Source organism: Mastigoproctus giganteus, chromosome 14, assembly GCF_048544385.1.
Source record: "Mastigoproctus giganteus isolate SK-2022 chromosome 14, ASM4854438v1, whole genome shotgun sequence".
NCBI lineage: Eukaryota > Metazoa > Arthropoda > Arachnida > Uropygi > Thelyphonidae > Mastigoproctus > Mastigoproctus giganteus.
In genome coordinates, this window is record NC_143588.1 from 90,918,316 (window position 1) to 90,935,157 (window position 16,842).

Below are 16,842 nucleotides of genomic sequence, written 5' to 3' on the forward strand. Positions count from 1 at the left end.
GATGTTGGGTCCACTGTTGTTTTGTATATTTATCAATGATATTGATGAAGGTATATCAGGCTTAGTGTCGAAGTTTGCAGATGATACAAAGTTTGGCAGGGTTGTTAATGACAGTAATGGCAGTGTGCTACTGCAGCAGGATCTAGAAAATTTGGGTAGATGGGCTAAGAAGTGGCAACTGAAGTTAACCTTGACAAATGCAAAGTACTGCATATGGGTAGAAGTAACCCAAGAGAAACGTACCAACTGTGTGGTACTACACTTAAGGTGGTACAAAATGAAAAAGACCTGGGAGTAATTGTGCAGTCAGATATGAAGTTTTCTGAGCAATGCAGACAGGCTGCCAGGGCAGGTCATGGGGTTTTGTCAATGATATTTAGGAATTTTGCTAGCAGGGAAAAGGAGGTGATTATCCCTCTGTATAAGGCAATGGTCAGGCCACGCCTTGAGTACTGCGTACAGGTCTGGAGGCCTAATTTTAGGAAGGATGTAGATTTGCTTGAGCATGTACAGAGAAGGGCAACAAGATTTGTGAGAGGAATGAAGGGATCCTCTTATCAAGAGGCTTAAGTTCTGCAAATTGTAGTGGCTGGAGACTAAGCACCTGTGCGGTGATCTGATTGAGGTGTATAAGGTCTTGAATGGGTTGAGCACACTGAATTCTGATTGGATCCTTCCACTTGTTCAGGTTATGAACCTAAGGGGGCATAAATTGAAATTGAGGAAAGACAGATGTAGAATAGATGTGCGTAAAATTGCCTCTAGCCAGCGGGTGGTTAATTGCTGGAACAAACTTCCATCTGTTGTGGAAGTTGATAGGTTAAATAAATTTAAGGAACTGGACAAACATTTAGAGGGGATTGTGTTGTAATTTTTTTTTGGCTGATGCATAAGCTCATACACTTGCTTTCTTGCAACACATGCTACTACTATACAAGGAATCTTACACTTTCAACAATATCTACCCAAGGCTACAGTTTACCGTAGAAACTGAGAATATAGACAACAGGTCATTAAATTTTACCTTTACTCGTAACATGAATGATATTCTGTTTAAAATATATAGGAAACCTACCAACACTGGTATGTTTTTACATTATAACAGCTACCATCCCTTCACGTATAAAAGGTCGATCATGTTAAACGAATTCCTAAATACATTAAAATATTCTTCATCTGAATAGGCTTTAAACACCGAAATAAAAATATTGGTAAATAGATTTCAAAATCGTGACTACCTTCTGTCTGTAATTAGACATTAAAGAACAAGTGGAAAACAGACTGAACCAAATTACTCAGAATAATTTGGAGAAAGATCCTGACTGGGATATTTGAAGAAATATCCCAGGCGAGATGCTCGAGATTTGAGACTATTAACAAAGCATGCCCCAGAAATGGTTGATGGACCCTCCACCAGTAAAGGAAGGTGAAAAGAAGCCAAACAACCACTTCCTATTCTAGCATATAAGGGAAAAGTAGGCATTGATCTGATCACAATGCTAAGAAATGTGGTAAAGTGGTACCAGAAACGAGCAATAGAATATATACTTGGTATATCAGTTGTCAACACATGTGGTATACAGGAGTTGCCATGCGAAAACAAATAAAATTAAGCAACTTTTGGGAAGAGGTAGTTACGGATTTGCTAAATATATAACGGAAAGAGAAACGTGAAAAGCCAAAATGTGCTAACACTCATATACTAATGACAAAATTCAACGTAAACAACAGGAAAGTTAGAAGAACATGCGTGTTTTGTTGAGAGTCGGAAGGAAGATCAGTTGCTAGCAGAAACGTGAAAGAGTTTCGACGTCTTGCCCATTGTATTCAGCCTTTCATGCGGTTTGGACAACACCATAAATCTTCATAATTTTGTAATTATAAAATTCGTAATAATAAAGAATTTTTAAATAATGACCAGTTACTTGCTTATTTTTTCTCATAGTGCCATGCAAATTTCATCACATGTATCACCAACCACCTTTTCAAAAATAATGTAAATTTCCAGCAATCATCAGTGCTATACAGCTCCAACTGAAACAGTGGGTGTCAGCAATATATGTCTGATGCAGCAGTCAAAGTGTTATATGAACAGTTTTCTCTAAATTGTCTATGTATGGTGGAAAAAGTTTTTTTGGTGTGCAATTTAATTTAATAGAAAATGTTTCTTGCTGCATATGTGCTTCACATACATTAACATAAGCTTGGTCAAACATTAAATGCCCATTATCCATTTCAGCATAATTGTACTCTGCCATTTCATCAATTTCACACTTTGATGATGTGGTTAGCTACATCACAGATTGCCTGCATTGCTCTGTTGACATTGCAAGTCACTAATAGACTAATGCTAGTTGCAGACAGACTATTGAAGCTTAAGGTGAACACTGAGCATTTTAAGCTACAGGAACTCAAAACTCTGAAACCAACGTTACAGAAGAAGTACATTCTTAACTTTTTTTTTCTTGTATTGTAGTATAAATTTGACCTTGAGTTCAGGCAGTGCATTTTTCATTCATGTATATACAATGTAACTTGTATTTTCCTGAGAATTATTTTTATCAAATTAAATGGAATTTTGCATTAAACAACCAATATATATTAATAATAAATAAGTAATTAATAATAAATAAATAATAAACAAGTGATTAACATTTTATCTTGATAAAACTAAATGTTAACTTATATCAGAGTTTATATATCTTGTTTACAGGTGGAAAACAGGCTGCTTGTTTTATTTTGGAAGGATACTATTTGTGAATCTGCCATCTCTGCATGTATGTAAGAACTGAGAAACTAAACTGAAAATTAAGAATCTTTATTATATAGTTAGAGGAAACAGTGTAAGGCCTCAAATTTTGTTGAATGCAGCAACATCTACACTCTGAACCTAAAAAAGGGAAAAAAATAAAATAATAAAATAAAAATAAAATTTACAGATTAAAGGTAATCAACTTTCAGGAAAATAATTGCATCAGTATATATACTCTGAAATATTAAAAATTTAGATATTTTCCAATAACAACAGCACTACAATATTCTATCCCTCTTCAATCTACTACTATTTGATGTTTTATTTAGTAACAAAAGGGTACAAGTCTTTAGTAGTCAGGATTTTAACCATCAAGCAGGCACACTAATGAAATTTCAGTTGGGGGGGGGGGGGTCCCACTGGGCAGCATCGTATGAATTTCAGTATTTCTTCAATATCGTTTTGACCTCACTGTTGGTATACATATATGCCAGAATTCCAGTTCGCATAACGTTTTCCGCACAACTGATTTCATTTAAAATTGTTTTTTTTTTAAAGATATATGAATAGCATAAGCAATATTCTAATACATTCATTTCATCAGTGTGTGTGTGTGTGTGGGGGGGGAACACTTTTTGATAAGGAAAAAATCTGTCATCATGGGTAATTTGCTGCAATTCAAAATAACCCTTTTCCCTCAATTGTATTCCCTATACAGTTGTGCCCCCGTATCCGCCGATTTGGTTACCTGCAGTTAACAACAGAAAAAAAACTTAACACGTACTACTTGCGTGTCTAATGCGATGTTTTCCTTTATTTTTTAAAAATTTCGCATATGGTTTGGTCACCAACATTATAATGGTTCTTTAGAGATTTTACGGATGCACTGTTTTCAAACTTTGAATAATTTCAAAGTTTTTGTTTAATTTGAAAGCATAACTCTTGCGTTTGCCCATCATTTGTGATTTCTAAACAAAAAAAAAAAAAAGTTACTATAAAAAAATTTTAAAAATTGACATCCCTGACAAATAAAACAAAATTTGTCCTTTTGCAGTGTGACGGAACACAACAATCGACAGACGCAGTAAAGTAAATCAAATTAAACATTTGTTCTCAATTTTCTTTGTTTTCAGTGGTAGGTGTGAAGACAGCAGTGGTTGCAAGATAATAGGTACACTCATCTCCCAATGACGACTTATAATGCTGGTTCTTGTCCCTTATTTATAACTTGCAAAATATCTGTTTATACCTATTCTAGTTATTACTTGAATTTTATGATTTCTGGTTGATATATATATTTTTTTTATTTGGAGTTTTGAAGTGTCCTGGTAAATAGAGTCTGCTGTACTTTATTATTACCGTATTTAATGTTGGTAATGTCTTACTGTGTGTTTAATTTATGAATTAAACTTTATTATACTCATGCATGCACAATAAAATTGCCTTATATATGCTATGGGGTTAGCAGATGTTCACTTATATCTATGGTAGGTCTTGGAATGTATCCCCTTTGGATACAGGGGCCTTACTGTACTGTCAAAATAAGGAGCATAAAAAAAAAAAGCACAATATTCAAAAACTCAATGGTAAACTTTGTACATCAATGCATCAACTCACAAATTTTTTCCATTTGTCCAGCTGATGGTTAATAATGAAACTTTATGATGTGTTATAATAAAAGTATCAGAACATAGTGACCATTGTACAGGGTTAGTAATATACCAACCATTAAATATCTTATTTCTGATAGAGTGCTAGTCCACTTTTAGCAGCAACCACAGTACAAGCGTGACATGCGCAGAAACGGATTTTGGTTTATTGATTAGGACCCCTTGGATGGCATTCCAAAATATCCTTAGAGAAGTTCAAGTGGTGATTATGGGCTAGCCATGACATCTTTGCAATGTCATTCTTTGTAAACCAAGTTATAGTAATAGAGGCAATGTGATGCAAGAAAGCAAGTGTATGAGCTTATGCAGCATCAGCCCAAAAAAAAAAATTCACACAACCATTCCCTCTAAAAGTTTGCCCAGTTCCTTTTGAATTTATATAAGCTATCAAACTTCGACAACAGAAGATGGAAGTTTGTTCCAGGTATTAACCACCCACTGGCTAAAGGCAAATTTCTGCACATCTATTCTATGCCCTCTAAGTTTGTAAACTGAGCAAGAAGAAGAAGAATCCCATCAGAATTCAGCATGCTCAACCCATTCAAGGCCGTATACACCTCAATCAGATCACCTCACAGGTGCCTAGTCTCCAGCTGCTGCAGTTTGCAGAATTTAAGCCTCTCTTGGTAAGAGAACCCCTTCATTCCCCTCACCAATCTTGTTGTCCTCTGTACACCCTCAAGCAAATCTACATCCTTCCTAAAATGATGCCTCCAGACTTGTACGCAGTACTTAAGGCGTGGCCTGACCATTGCCTTATACAAAGGGATAATCACCTCCTTTTTCCTGCTAGCAAACTTCCTGTATATCATTGACAAAACTCCATGACCTGCTCTGGCAGCCTATCTGCATTGCCCAGAAAACTTCATATCTAACTGCACAATCACTCCCAGGTCTTTTTCATTTTCTACCACCCTAAGTGTAGTAGCACACAGTTGGTACGTTCCTCTGTGATTACTTCTACCCATATACAGTACTTTGCATTTGTCAATGTTAAAACTTCAGTCACCACTTCTCAGCCCATCTGCCCAAATTTTCTAGATCCTGTTGCAGTAGCACACTGCCAATACTGTCATTAACAACCCTGCCAACCTTTGTATGACTGCAAACTTCGACACTAAGCCCTATATACCTTCATCAATATCAAATTGATAAATATACAAAACAATAGTGGGCCCAACACCAAACCTGCGGGACTCTACTAATAACATTAGTCCACAAAAGGCAGCATCCATTGATTACCATTCTCTGTCTTCTCCCACTTAATCACCCTTTTATCCAGTGTAGCAACTTACCCTTAATACCATTCTGCTCCAATTTGTACAGCAGTCTTCCATGCGCAACAGTGTCAAAAGCTTTCCTGAAATCCAAGTATATGATATCAAAATTATTTAGATATCAGTTATCATAGATGTACAGCTGAATTTTTCAGATGGATATATATGTGGGCCTGTACTATAGTACAGGAACAAACATTGGTGCATCATTGCTAGTGATGTAATGGAAAGTTTTTACATTTATCACTGTATTCAGTATAACAGTGAATCAGTTCACAAAAATCAATCTGGCCCCAGAGCATGCCTCACAATTGACACTATTATGGAGAACAGAGTTTTATAACATGGAGGTGATGCTATTTCCATATTTGCCCAATGAAAGCATTGTGTGCTTATGGTGCATCATGTATCATGAGTACACACAACACTTAGTGTGCCTGATATAGATCAGGTGATGGTTTGAGATGACTACTTCCTGCTGTTGTTGTTTGTTTGTTATTTAGGAGCATTAGCAACTAAGACCATATTGCTCCGGGATATGCGGTGATCATTCCCTGACCTTTCCGCATCCTCCATATTTGGTGGTGACGGGCTCGAACCCCGGTCTAATCAAGAAGCGTGTGCTACACACTGCTGCTCCTTCCCACCTGGCTACGGAGGCGCCTACTACTTCCTGCATGTTGATTGAAGCTGTCCAGAGTAATATATGAGTAAACAAAGTATCATTTCAGTTTCACGTGGTTCAAATAATAATATGTACAGTAAACCCTTGTTAATCCAGATCGAAATAAGAAAAAACTGTTTACAGTTGATTACCGTACTTTGAAAGACATGCGGGATTTAGGAAGGCACTCTGACTGCGCAGAGAGATGGAATATACATCATATTGTCTTGAGCGTTGTTCAGTATTGTTGTTGACTGAGTCGGATGGATGTTATTGCTTATATTACTTCATTTGCTATACTTCTTTATACGTATAAATGTAAATAAACTACCATTTTATATAATTAAGTTAAACCACAACACCACTGCCTTGTCAAGGACCTCATATGTAGACTGTAACATTGTTTTTCTTATAGTCATGCCTTTGCTATCAAATGTGCCCACAAAATCTTTTAGTTACCCTTTATTTTTTATGATGTCAAGTATATGGTTTGGTTATAATGGTTCATTAAAGATTTAACTGATGTACCATTTTCAAACATTTCAATAATTTCAAATTTTTGTTCAATTGAATGCCAACTTTTATGCGTTTACCCATCATTTTTGCAATTTCTAAACAAAAAAAAATATTTACTATAAAAAAAAATTTAATACAAATACTGACATAAATAAAGAAACAAAATTTGTCTTTTTGCAATGTTACGGAATAGAACAATCCACACAATGCACTAAAACAAACTAAACATTTGTTTTCTTTCCATTGTTTTTTTTTTGTGAACACAGTGGGGGGGTTGCAGGATAATAGGTACATTTATCTCCCAATCCCTACTTATAATGTCGCTTATTTATGACTTGCAAAATATCTGTTTATACCTATTATATTTATTACTTAAATTTTATGATTTCTGTCAGATATTTTTTTTTTACTTTGGGGTCTTGTCCCGGTAAATCAAGTCTGCTGTACAACTTCTGAATCTTCTATCGATGTATTGTCTTTTTAGTTTTTAAATAAAGGCTCTACAGTGAAACTTCTTTATTTTCATCAGCACTACCTATATCATTAAATTTTTCATTTATTTGTGTTCTAAGTCCCCCCCCCCCCTTAGGCCAATCTTTTGCTTCACTAATCTGAATTATCACTTAATCCAGATGACCTCTCCCCCAATTAATCTGGATTAGCAGGGGTTCATTGTGTGTGTGTAAAATCTTTTTATACTCATCCACTGTATATAATTAACCAGACAAATACACATGCAGATCTGATACAAAAAGTGAGTTCTTGTTGGGTTTGGAAATTTATCACATCAACTGCTCAGGCTCTAGTGTAGTGGTTTTCAACCAAGGTGCCACAACAATATTCTTGGGGTGCCATGTAATTTGGGTTTAAGTTACTTAAAGTTATTATTATTATTATTATTATATATTTTTTTAATTTGTATATTTATTTCATTAGCATTAGCATTAGTAGAGGCATTTGATGCAAGAAAGCAGGCTTATGCAGCATCAGCCAAAAAAAAAAAAAAAAAAAACCCACTTCACCCCTCTGTTCGTTCAAAATACCTGTCCAGCTGAGCCTTAAACTTATTTAGGCTATCAACCTCCACCACAAGGGATGGAAGTCTGTTCCACCAACCAACCACCCGCTGGCTAAAGGCAAATTTCCGCACGTCTATCCTAGATCTGTCTTTCCTCAATTTGAATTTATGCCCTCTCAGGTGATTATTCTGAGCAAGAGTAAGAATCTCATCAGCATTGAGCATGCTCAAACCATTCAAGGCTTTGTACACCTCTATCAGATTACCTCGCTGGTGCCTAGTCTCCAGACACTGTAAATCGCAAAACCTAAGCCTTTCTTCATAAGAGCACCCCTTTGTTCCATTCACTAATCTTGTTGCCCTTCTCTGTACTCGTTCCAGCAGCTCTACATCCTTCTTGAAATGAGGCCTCCAGACCTGTATACAGTACTCTAGGTGTGGCCTGACCATTGCCTTATACAATGGAATAATCACCTCCTTATCCCTGCTGGAAAAATTCCTGTATATCATTGACAATACTCCATGAGCTACTCTTGCAGCCCGTCTGCACTGCTCAGAGAACTTCATATCTACCTGCACAACCACCCCCAAGTCCCTTTCATTCTCTACCACTGTCAGTGTAGTACCACAGAGTTGATACGTTGCTCTGGGGTTGCTGTTTCCCATGTGTAGTACTTTACATTTGTCAATGTTAAACTTCATTTGCCACCTCTCAGCCCATCTGCTCAACCTTTCCAGATCCTGTTGCAGCAGCATAGTGTCAGTAGTGTCCTTGACAACCCTGCCAACCTTTGTATCGTCTGCAAACTTGGACATTAAGCCCGATATACCATCATCAATATCATTTATAAATACAGAAAACAATAATGGACCCAACACTGAGCCCTGAGGGACTCCCCTGAGGGCCCACTCTATTTCCCTGTACAGTTCCTTATTATACTCATCAGAGTCATTAGGCCTATAGCACACTCCTACTCTCAATTTTGATCTCCCAATGTTTATGTCACACCAAACTGACTCAACACTGCACTGTCCAGCGATGTCGACTGGCTTCACTTCCTTGGTTTTTATGTGTTTCTTAACTAATAGCATAACCCCTCCCCCCTTCCTATCCTGTCTATCCTTTCTGTAGACGTTGTACTCCCCAAATTGCAGTTCTGCATCCCTTATATCTGTGTGACACCACGTCTCTGATATCCCAACAATATCTGCCTTTGATGTTTTGAGCAATACCTCAAATTCATCAAATTTATTTACTAAACTCCTAGCATTGGTGTACACGCAAGTATACCTGCACCTGTTTCTATTCTTAGCTACCCTAACACAACCCATGTGTTTATTTGTACCGCAATGGCTCCCAGCAGTCTCTGAAATACCATGCATCTTGTTTTTCAGGCTTCTGCTCATTCTAATAGAAGCAGTGCAAGAATCTCTTTCACCTCTGCCAGTGGCTACTGTCAATCTATTGGTCTTTGTCTCCCCCCAAGCTAGCAGTTTTCCGACCCACCTAACACTGCCTCAAAAAGGTGTGCAGTATCCATTGTACCATATCTTTTTAATTTTGTTTTGATCTATAATTGATCTTTATTTAATTCTATATAAAGAATAAAATTATTATATAGGTATATATTAAAAGGCTGAAAACCACTGTGTTAGGTATTTCTTTTGGCCTAGGGGTGCTGCGAAAAAAAATTATTGGAACACTGAGGGCACCATGAACCAAGAAAGTTTGGTAACCTCTGCTCTAGTGTATCAATTACAATGGCAATCTAATTCTCACCGTTTGCTTTGTTTCTATCCAAATATGCAGTTATGGACTGGTTTTAAAAAAATTGGAATAATTCACAGGAGAAAATTTAACACCCCCTCCCCAAGCATGAGATTGGTTATTGGTTAATTATATTTGATCTTTTTAAGAATTCCTCCAAGCCCCAGATAGGAAACAAAACCTCAAACTCTCCCAAAAAAGTGGAAAACTGAATTGCTTTTTTAATTAATTCATGCTGATAATGAATTAGCATAAGTTAAAAGTTTAGCATCTTTATTAGTAATTGTCAACTTACATAAATTAACCCACTGCGACTCTGCCTGAAATTAAACATATGCTGTGGTATCTGTAAGGTACTTTTAATAGTAGTGGCAAATGATGCAAGAAAGCAAGCTTACACAGAAAAAAAAAAAAAAAAACTTTCCATTTCACCTATCCACCTCCTCCAATAGTTTATCTTCTTCCTTGAATCTACTCAAGCTATCAACTTCCAAAACAGATAGAAGTTTGTCCAAGCAATCAACCACCTGCTGGCTAAAAGGCAAGCTTCTGCGCATCTGTCCTTGCAACAATCTTTCCACAATTTGAATTTATGCTCCCTCATGCATGTAGTATGAGCAAGGGGAAGAATCCCATCAGCATTGAACTTGCTCAATCAATTCAAAGTCTTAAATACTTCAATCAGATCACCTTGCAGTTGTCTAGTCTCCAGATGCTGCAATTTGCAGAATAGAAGCCTTTCTTGGTAAGAGCACACCTTTGTTCCCCCTCATCAATGTAGTTGCCATTCTCTGTACCTGTTCCAGAAGCTTTACATCCTTCCTAAAATGAGGCCTCCGGACCTGTATGCAGTACTCAATATGTAGCTTGGGAAAATCAACTCTTTATCCTTGCTAGCAAAATTCTTGTATATCACTGATAAAACCCCATGAGCTGTCTGCACTGCTCGGAGAACTTCATGTCTGACTGTACAATTACCTCCAGGTCTTTTTCATTTTCCACTACCCTGAGTATAGTAACACACAGTTGGTACGTTACTCTGGGATTACTGCTATCCATGTGCTGTACTTTGCATTTGCCAATGTTAAACTTCAGCTGCCATTTCTCAGTCCATTTGCCTAAATTTTCTATATCTTGTAGCAGTAGCATACCATCATTACTGTCATTAACCACCCTGCCAACCTTTGCATCATCTGCAAATTTAGACATTAAGCCTGATATGCCTTCATCATTGTCATTATAAACAGAGAAAACAGTAGCACCAAACCCTAGGGAACTTCACTAGTACCATTAGTCCATGAAGAACAGTGTCCATTGATAACTACTGTTTTCTCCCACTCGACCATCCCTTTATCCATAGCCATAACATGCCCTTAATACCACACTGCTCTTATAAAAAATTAATTTTTAGCCTTTTTAGCGTATTAAAAACTGTGTTCTATTAAATTTCGATTTACTAAACTCATTTACAAAATACTGAGTAAAAATTAATGAGAAAAACCAATAATAATAATAATGATGATGAATGTTTTTAATGTATATTTTTTGTAACTTTTAAATGGTCACTCATTCCCCAGATTGCAACACAGATATTCATGTGATGCCTAGCAGGCACTAGTTTCTGTAAAGCCACTGCAGAAGTAAAAAGTATCTACAGTATGACTAGACAGCTCTCACTGACATCACATAAGTATGGAGTTCAGTTCAAGAAATTCAGATGCTATCACTTGCTTGGCATCTGTTAAACACCAAACAATAAATTGTTTTCTTGTAATTCATAATATACTAAAATGGAAAATACTGTATAATCATTTAGAGAAAAATAGTGGGGAAAGATACACATGAGGATTTGATTATTTCCAAATTAAAAAAATAATAATAATAAATGTCCTATACACATCAGCAGCAGAGGTTTAAGAAACCCCTCATTTTCTTATTATGATGGTTGAAGGGCCAGATTTCAATAAAAAGAACTTGAAACAGTGAACTGTAAGAAATAACTTGAAATACTGCAGTGGATATGGTAGAATTGCTTCAGTTACCTGATCAAGATTTATGCCAACAAAACTGTTTATGAAACTGCAACCAACATGTAAAGTGACAGCACAATGTTTCAAAGCTGCTCAAACAGATATTCCTGGGTATCAAAGTTGAAAATTAAAACTCTTGGATACAGTTTTCTCATTGTGTTGTGTTGAACACGTGATAACTGTAAGTATACGGTATTCTTGTTTTTGAGGTGGTCTCCAGGGTTTCTCCTATGTACTGCAGTAGCATCTGAAAAGCAAATTTGCTAAAGCCGGCAAGTGTGAATAAGTGTTGGTGTGCAAGGTTTGTGTGTATTATGTTGAATGGTGAGTGCCAGCGCCCGGCAACTTCACAGCCAGAGGGCAGTGAACACCTGGTCCACTGCCCCCCGACTCCTATCCCATGCCACAAGGGGGGGGGGGTTGTTAGTTATTTGGTTTTTAAGAGCATTAGCAACTAAGGCCATATTGCTCCTCCGGAATATGCGGTGATCATTCCCTGACCTTTCCGCATCCTCTGTATTTGGTGGTGATGGGTTCAAACGCTGCCACGAGGGGGGCGTGCCAGGGACCACAAACAGGTCAAGACTCTTGGTGGGATAACAAGAAAACTTGTTCCAAATAAATAATGAAAAATGAAAAGGAAGGAACATAGCGTGAAAAGTAGGGATAATGGTATGGACGGGAAAGAAAAGGAAAGCAAGGAGATGAAAAAAATAGGCATCTCCAGAAAAGGAAGTCAGCAAGAGATTAAAGATTAAAAGATACTAGTGGACAAAGCTTAGAGTTTGGTAAGGCCACACTGCCAAATAAAAGTAAAACTAGTATACATATTATTTACAAAGCCAACAATTTAACATTTCTCTCAACTAGAGAAGAATAGGCAAATCACTATTTACACCAATAAATAAATACCAAATTTGGTTATCAAAACTACAATCACTTTTGGAGATTAATTTAATTTAACCCTTGTAGGAAGGGTGTTTTCACTCCTGCACTTATGTGAAGAAAACAGAACACTCATAATAAGACAGTAAAGAAACTAACATTCTACAACAAAGCAATAACAATGAAATCAGCTTTAGCATGTAAACTCCATCCATTTTAGAGGATAAACTTTCATTAACCCTATCAAGTAGGTTAACCAACATACACGTAAAAGAGAACATAAACATACACAGCATGTATCCTTTCCGTGCTTAAATCGTCAAGTTTCACATACTGCCCAACAAAACAACAATAAACACAAATCAAACTTTATCCTAAGTTTGGTCCTTAAAATCAACTCAAGACCAAAAGAGAAAAAAAAAAAAAAAAACATCTATTACTCACACTAAGTTAGATACAAAGACCTAAAGATCTTGTCTCATTCACAAATGCATATCTACAGCTTAGACAAACCAATCATGAGATCCCACAATACTTCTGTGAGCCAAAGTCTCATACATGGAAGAGAAATCCATGTACAAACCAAGTCTCAAATAGAGTAACTAAGTATCAACAGTGCAATCCAAGTTCAATAAACATAATACTCAATAACATATCACTTTAAAAAACAATAAAACCATCATCTGTCTGATTCAGTGCTAATAATACTAGGACTATAGTTTAACGTTTTGTAATACAGCAAAATTACATTTAATAATCTTTCCAAGTTTTAATTCGGACTCATTAATCTGGTCAGAAACATGAACCCTTAATTTCGGTCCAAAGATTATTTAAAACTATGTACAATGTTCCACTCATGAAACAACCAGCTCATATCCAATCATTGTCTTCTATAAATTTTAGAATCCAAATACATACTAATAAAGTAATGCACCACAATCATGTTAGTTACTTGAAGGTATATCTCTATTCATTATAGATTTTATTCTGATAAACAGCCTATCTGCATATTCAGATAAAGCCATAAAATTATCCTTATTCTCTAAGAAGTGAGTCCAATTGAACTAATCAAATATCCCAGTTAGGATTTGAAGCTCACATCTGATATCTAAATATATGTTGTAGTCAAATAACAGATGCTCCACAGTCTCAGGAGCACTGCAGTGACAGAGAGGAGAGTTGACCACACCAAAAGAGAATAACTTGCTGTTAAGGTTCCTGTGTCCTGTCAACAAAAACATAACATTAAGACCAGTATTGAACCAGTTCATCTGTTTATTATATTCCGAGACATGAGGAATGAATTTATTTGTAATTCTACCCAGCTGTAATTCACTCCAGTCTTGTTGCCAATCCCCTAAAAATTCACTTCGAAGCCTAGCAACATCATATTTCTCCAGTAAATCAAGATTCAGAAAGTAATTCTCCACGCCAGCCAGTAGATGTTTCCTACGATGATACTGCAGGTATTGAAAAATTACTTCATATTGTACTGGTATCCTACCACAGAGAACCTGCAGAGCCACGTCGAAACCATTCTGCAGGCCCCTAAATACAGCCAAAAGAAAAAAGCACTGCACCTGCAAAAGGTACTTTTTAACTGAACAATGATTCACTCTGGAGCCCAGGCATCAGCAGCATAACAAGTTATTGAACTATAAGTATAAACAAAATGCTATGCCAGAACATACACCGAGTGACCACCTAACTAATACTATGTTGGGCATGGATAACAGGCCACTATTTACCCCCAGCATTGACTCCATTAGATGTCTGAAGGCATCCGTAGGGATCTGCAGCCAACTATCATCGAACAGATGATAGTTGTGTCCATATACCTCACTTCCCATTCCAAAACATATCCTACAGGTGTTCAATTGGACTATGGTCAGGCAAATTTGGAGGCCAATCAAGATGGAGGATATTTTCACTGCGTTCCTTGAACCACCTGAGCACAGTGTGGACCTGATGACACCGTGCATTATTGTTGTGGAAGATTCTGTTTCTGTCTGGGGAAAAAAATGCAATATGGCAGGGTACACACAGTCTCCTAAGAGCTGCCAGTATACCTCACCAGTGAAACACTGGTGAGGTAACTGGCAGCTCTTAGTGAGATAGTAAGCCTGGATAGTTGGCACCACACAATGGATCCACGGACTCGTGCTGCTTGAACCACACACACAGTCATCCGTCAGCATGTTGCACCAGGTATGTGGACTCATCTGACCAGCACACTTATTTCCAGTCCCCAACCAGTGTGTTGTTGACACCACAGCATTCGCAGTCAATGATGATCAGCAGTGAGGAGAGTGTTTCTTGAGTTGTCTGCTGTGGAACCTCATGTCTGAGTGTGCAGCACATCATCATTTGGGATATCATTCTTACATTCCTCATATTGTATTGCAATATGAACTGTCATGCAGTGACCTGCTGTTGTGCCTGTACAATGGCTGCACTCTTCACTTACCATAAACATTCTCTTGTGTAATCCTTTACAGTTCTGTCAATAGGGGGTGCTCTGACCTTTTTGGCACTAAACTTTGTAAACACAGTGTACCATGATCAACTGAAAAAAAAACATACCATTTCTGGTATGGAAGCACCTGATGCACAAGTTCCCACAATTATAGCCTTCTGAAACTCCATATCTTTACCATGTCCCATAACTGCTACTTTATCACTTTGACTTGCACAACCAGATGCAAAATACCACTGCAAATTAATGTAGGAACCTGTTTGGCTTTTTGTGCTGTGAGCTATGCAGCATAGTCCGTTATGGATGAGGTGTCATAATTCAGTGATCACTGAGTGTATATCATGAATAATTCCTACCTCAGGCCAGCTAACTACAGCCCCAAATGAAGAGGCCTTTAAGAATTTGCCCTGTCTCCAATGGAATACGCCTATCAATGAATGACAAGTGGTGAAATTACTATACTGTCTACTGTCATGGTCTCTCTGTAAGTAATGGTTTTGATTGTTTTTTTAAACTGTAGTATGTGTGCTCTGCTAGCTACCAGCTGTCTTTAGGTTAGAATTACTGATAGAAATAAATGGGTACATAAAAATAAAAATCACATGTTGTACATTATTCTATTTGCATGTATTATAACAAAATACAAAGATAAAGTAATATAAGTGTGTGATAAATTAGTAAAATATGAATATCTACCAGATCTTCATTTTCTTGGATAGTTTCTTGTAACCAGTCAATGCTAACTTTGTCATCCTCCACAACACAGCAGATCTGCAGTTTTCTAATTCCATATGCTAAAGGTACCAGTTTTGCTGAAAGAAATTATTATAACTCATTTTTATTGTCTTCCAGATGTGCAAAGTTTGCAAAATGAAAAAAATTCAACAATTCCACATTTCTTTGGAATATCTATTTGGATATTTCATACTTTAAGAAATTATGAACTTAAAAAAAAAGAATATAAGTGTAGTTTTATTCAAATAATAAATTATTTGTACTAAGGTAAAGAAAGTCAACACAAGAACCACAGAAAACATCGGGAAACTTGCCGGACAAACTGGTTTGCCGCCACCGCAGTTTCTGTATTTTCGGTAATGGCAATAAAAGTCAAGAACGATATACTGATTGACACATTGGCGTGACAGACAATATAATGATTAGTTTTTTTTTTCATTATTAAAATTGGAGTTCATGAGTGTTTTCACTATTAAAAAAAAATTATATTTCTGATTTCTTTGTTTTTAAGGTTTAGGAAAAAAGGAAAAGGTTTCTTTATTTTTTGTTATATTTCCTATAGGAAATAATAGGAAAAGAAAGAAAGATTCTTTATATACATACATATCATAACGTCACTGAATCACTTAAGCGATGATGTTATCATATGTCACGCCTACGTGTCAATCAATATATCGTTCTCGATTTCTACTGCCGATACCGATAATACGCACCATCTGTTTACCAAGAATTCAGGGAGAAACTGCGGTAGCGGCAAACCAATTTGTCCAGTAAGTTTCCGGTAGTTTGCCGTGGTTCTTGTGTTGGCTTTCATTACCTTTGCCATTATTTGAATTAATCAATAAAACTACTGAGCTTTTAGTTTTCATGAAGAGGATTTAACAACTCACTGCACTAACAGTACAATACACATTAACTACTGCAGTGCAATGTTATTCACTTTCTTACTTTCGGGACATCTCTCCAGAAGTTCACCAGCATAAGGAAAAGGCACGCATCAACAAACGTATGAAAGCAGAAAGGAAAATTTCTGGTGGATGACCCTTGTCTA

At 36.7% G+C, this 16,842-nt stretch overlaps 1 protein-coding gene across 5 annotated transcripts in view; it reads right to left on the reverse strand.

Annotated features, from left to right (window-relative positions):
• Positions 1-2,802: 2,802 nt before the first annotated feature.
• The window catches only part of LOC150075344 (elongation factor 1-delta-like), a 108,425-nt gene continuing 94,385 nt past the window's right edge, over positions 2,803-16,842 (reverse strand). For all 5 annotated transcript variants that reach the window (XM_090389210.1, XM_090389209.1, XM_090389208.1 and 2 more), the window contains 2 exons: positions 15,753-15,868; positions 2,803-2,890 (listed from right to left, as the gene is read on the reverse strand). In XM_090389210.1, the coding sequence (XP_090245336.1) occupies positions 2,852-2,890; positions 15,753-15,868 (155 nt within the window). In that variant the 3' untranslated portion in view covers positions 2,803-2,851. The remainder of the gene's footprint in view (positions 2,891-15,752; positions 15,869-16,842) is intronic.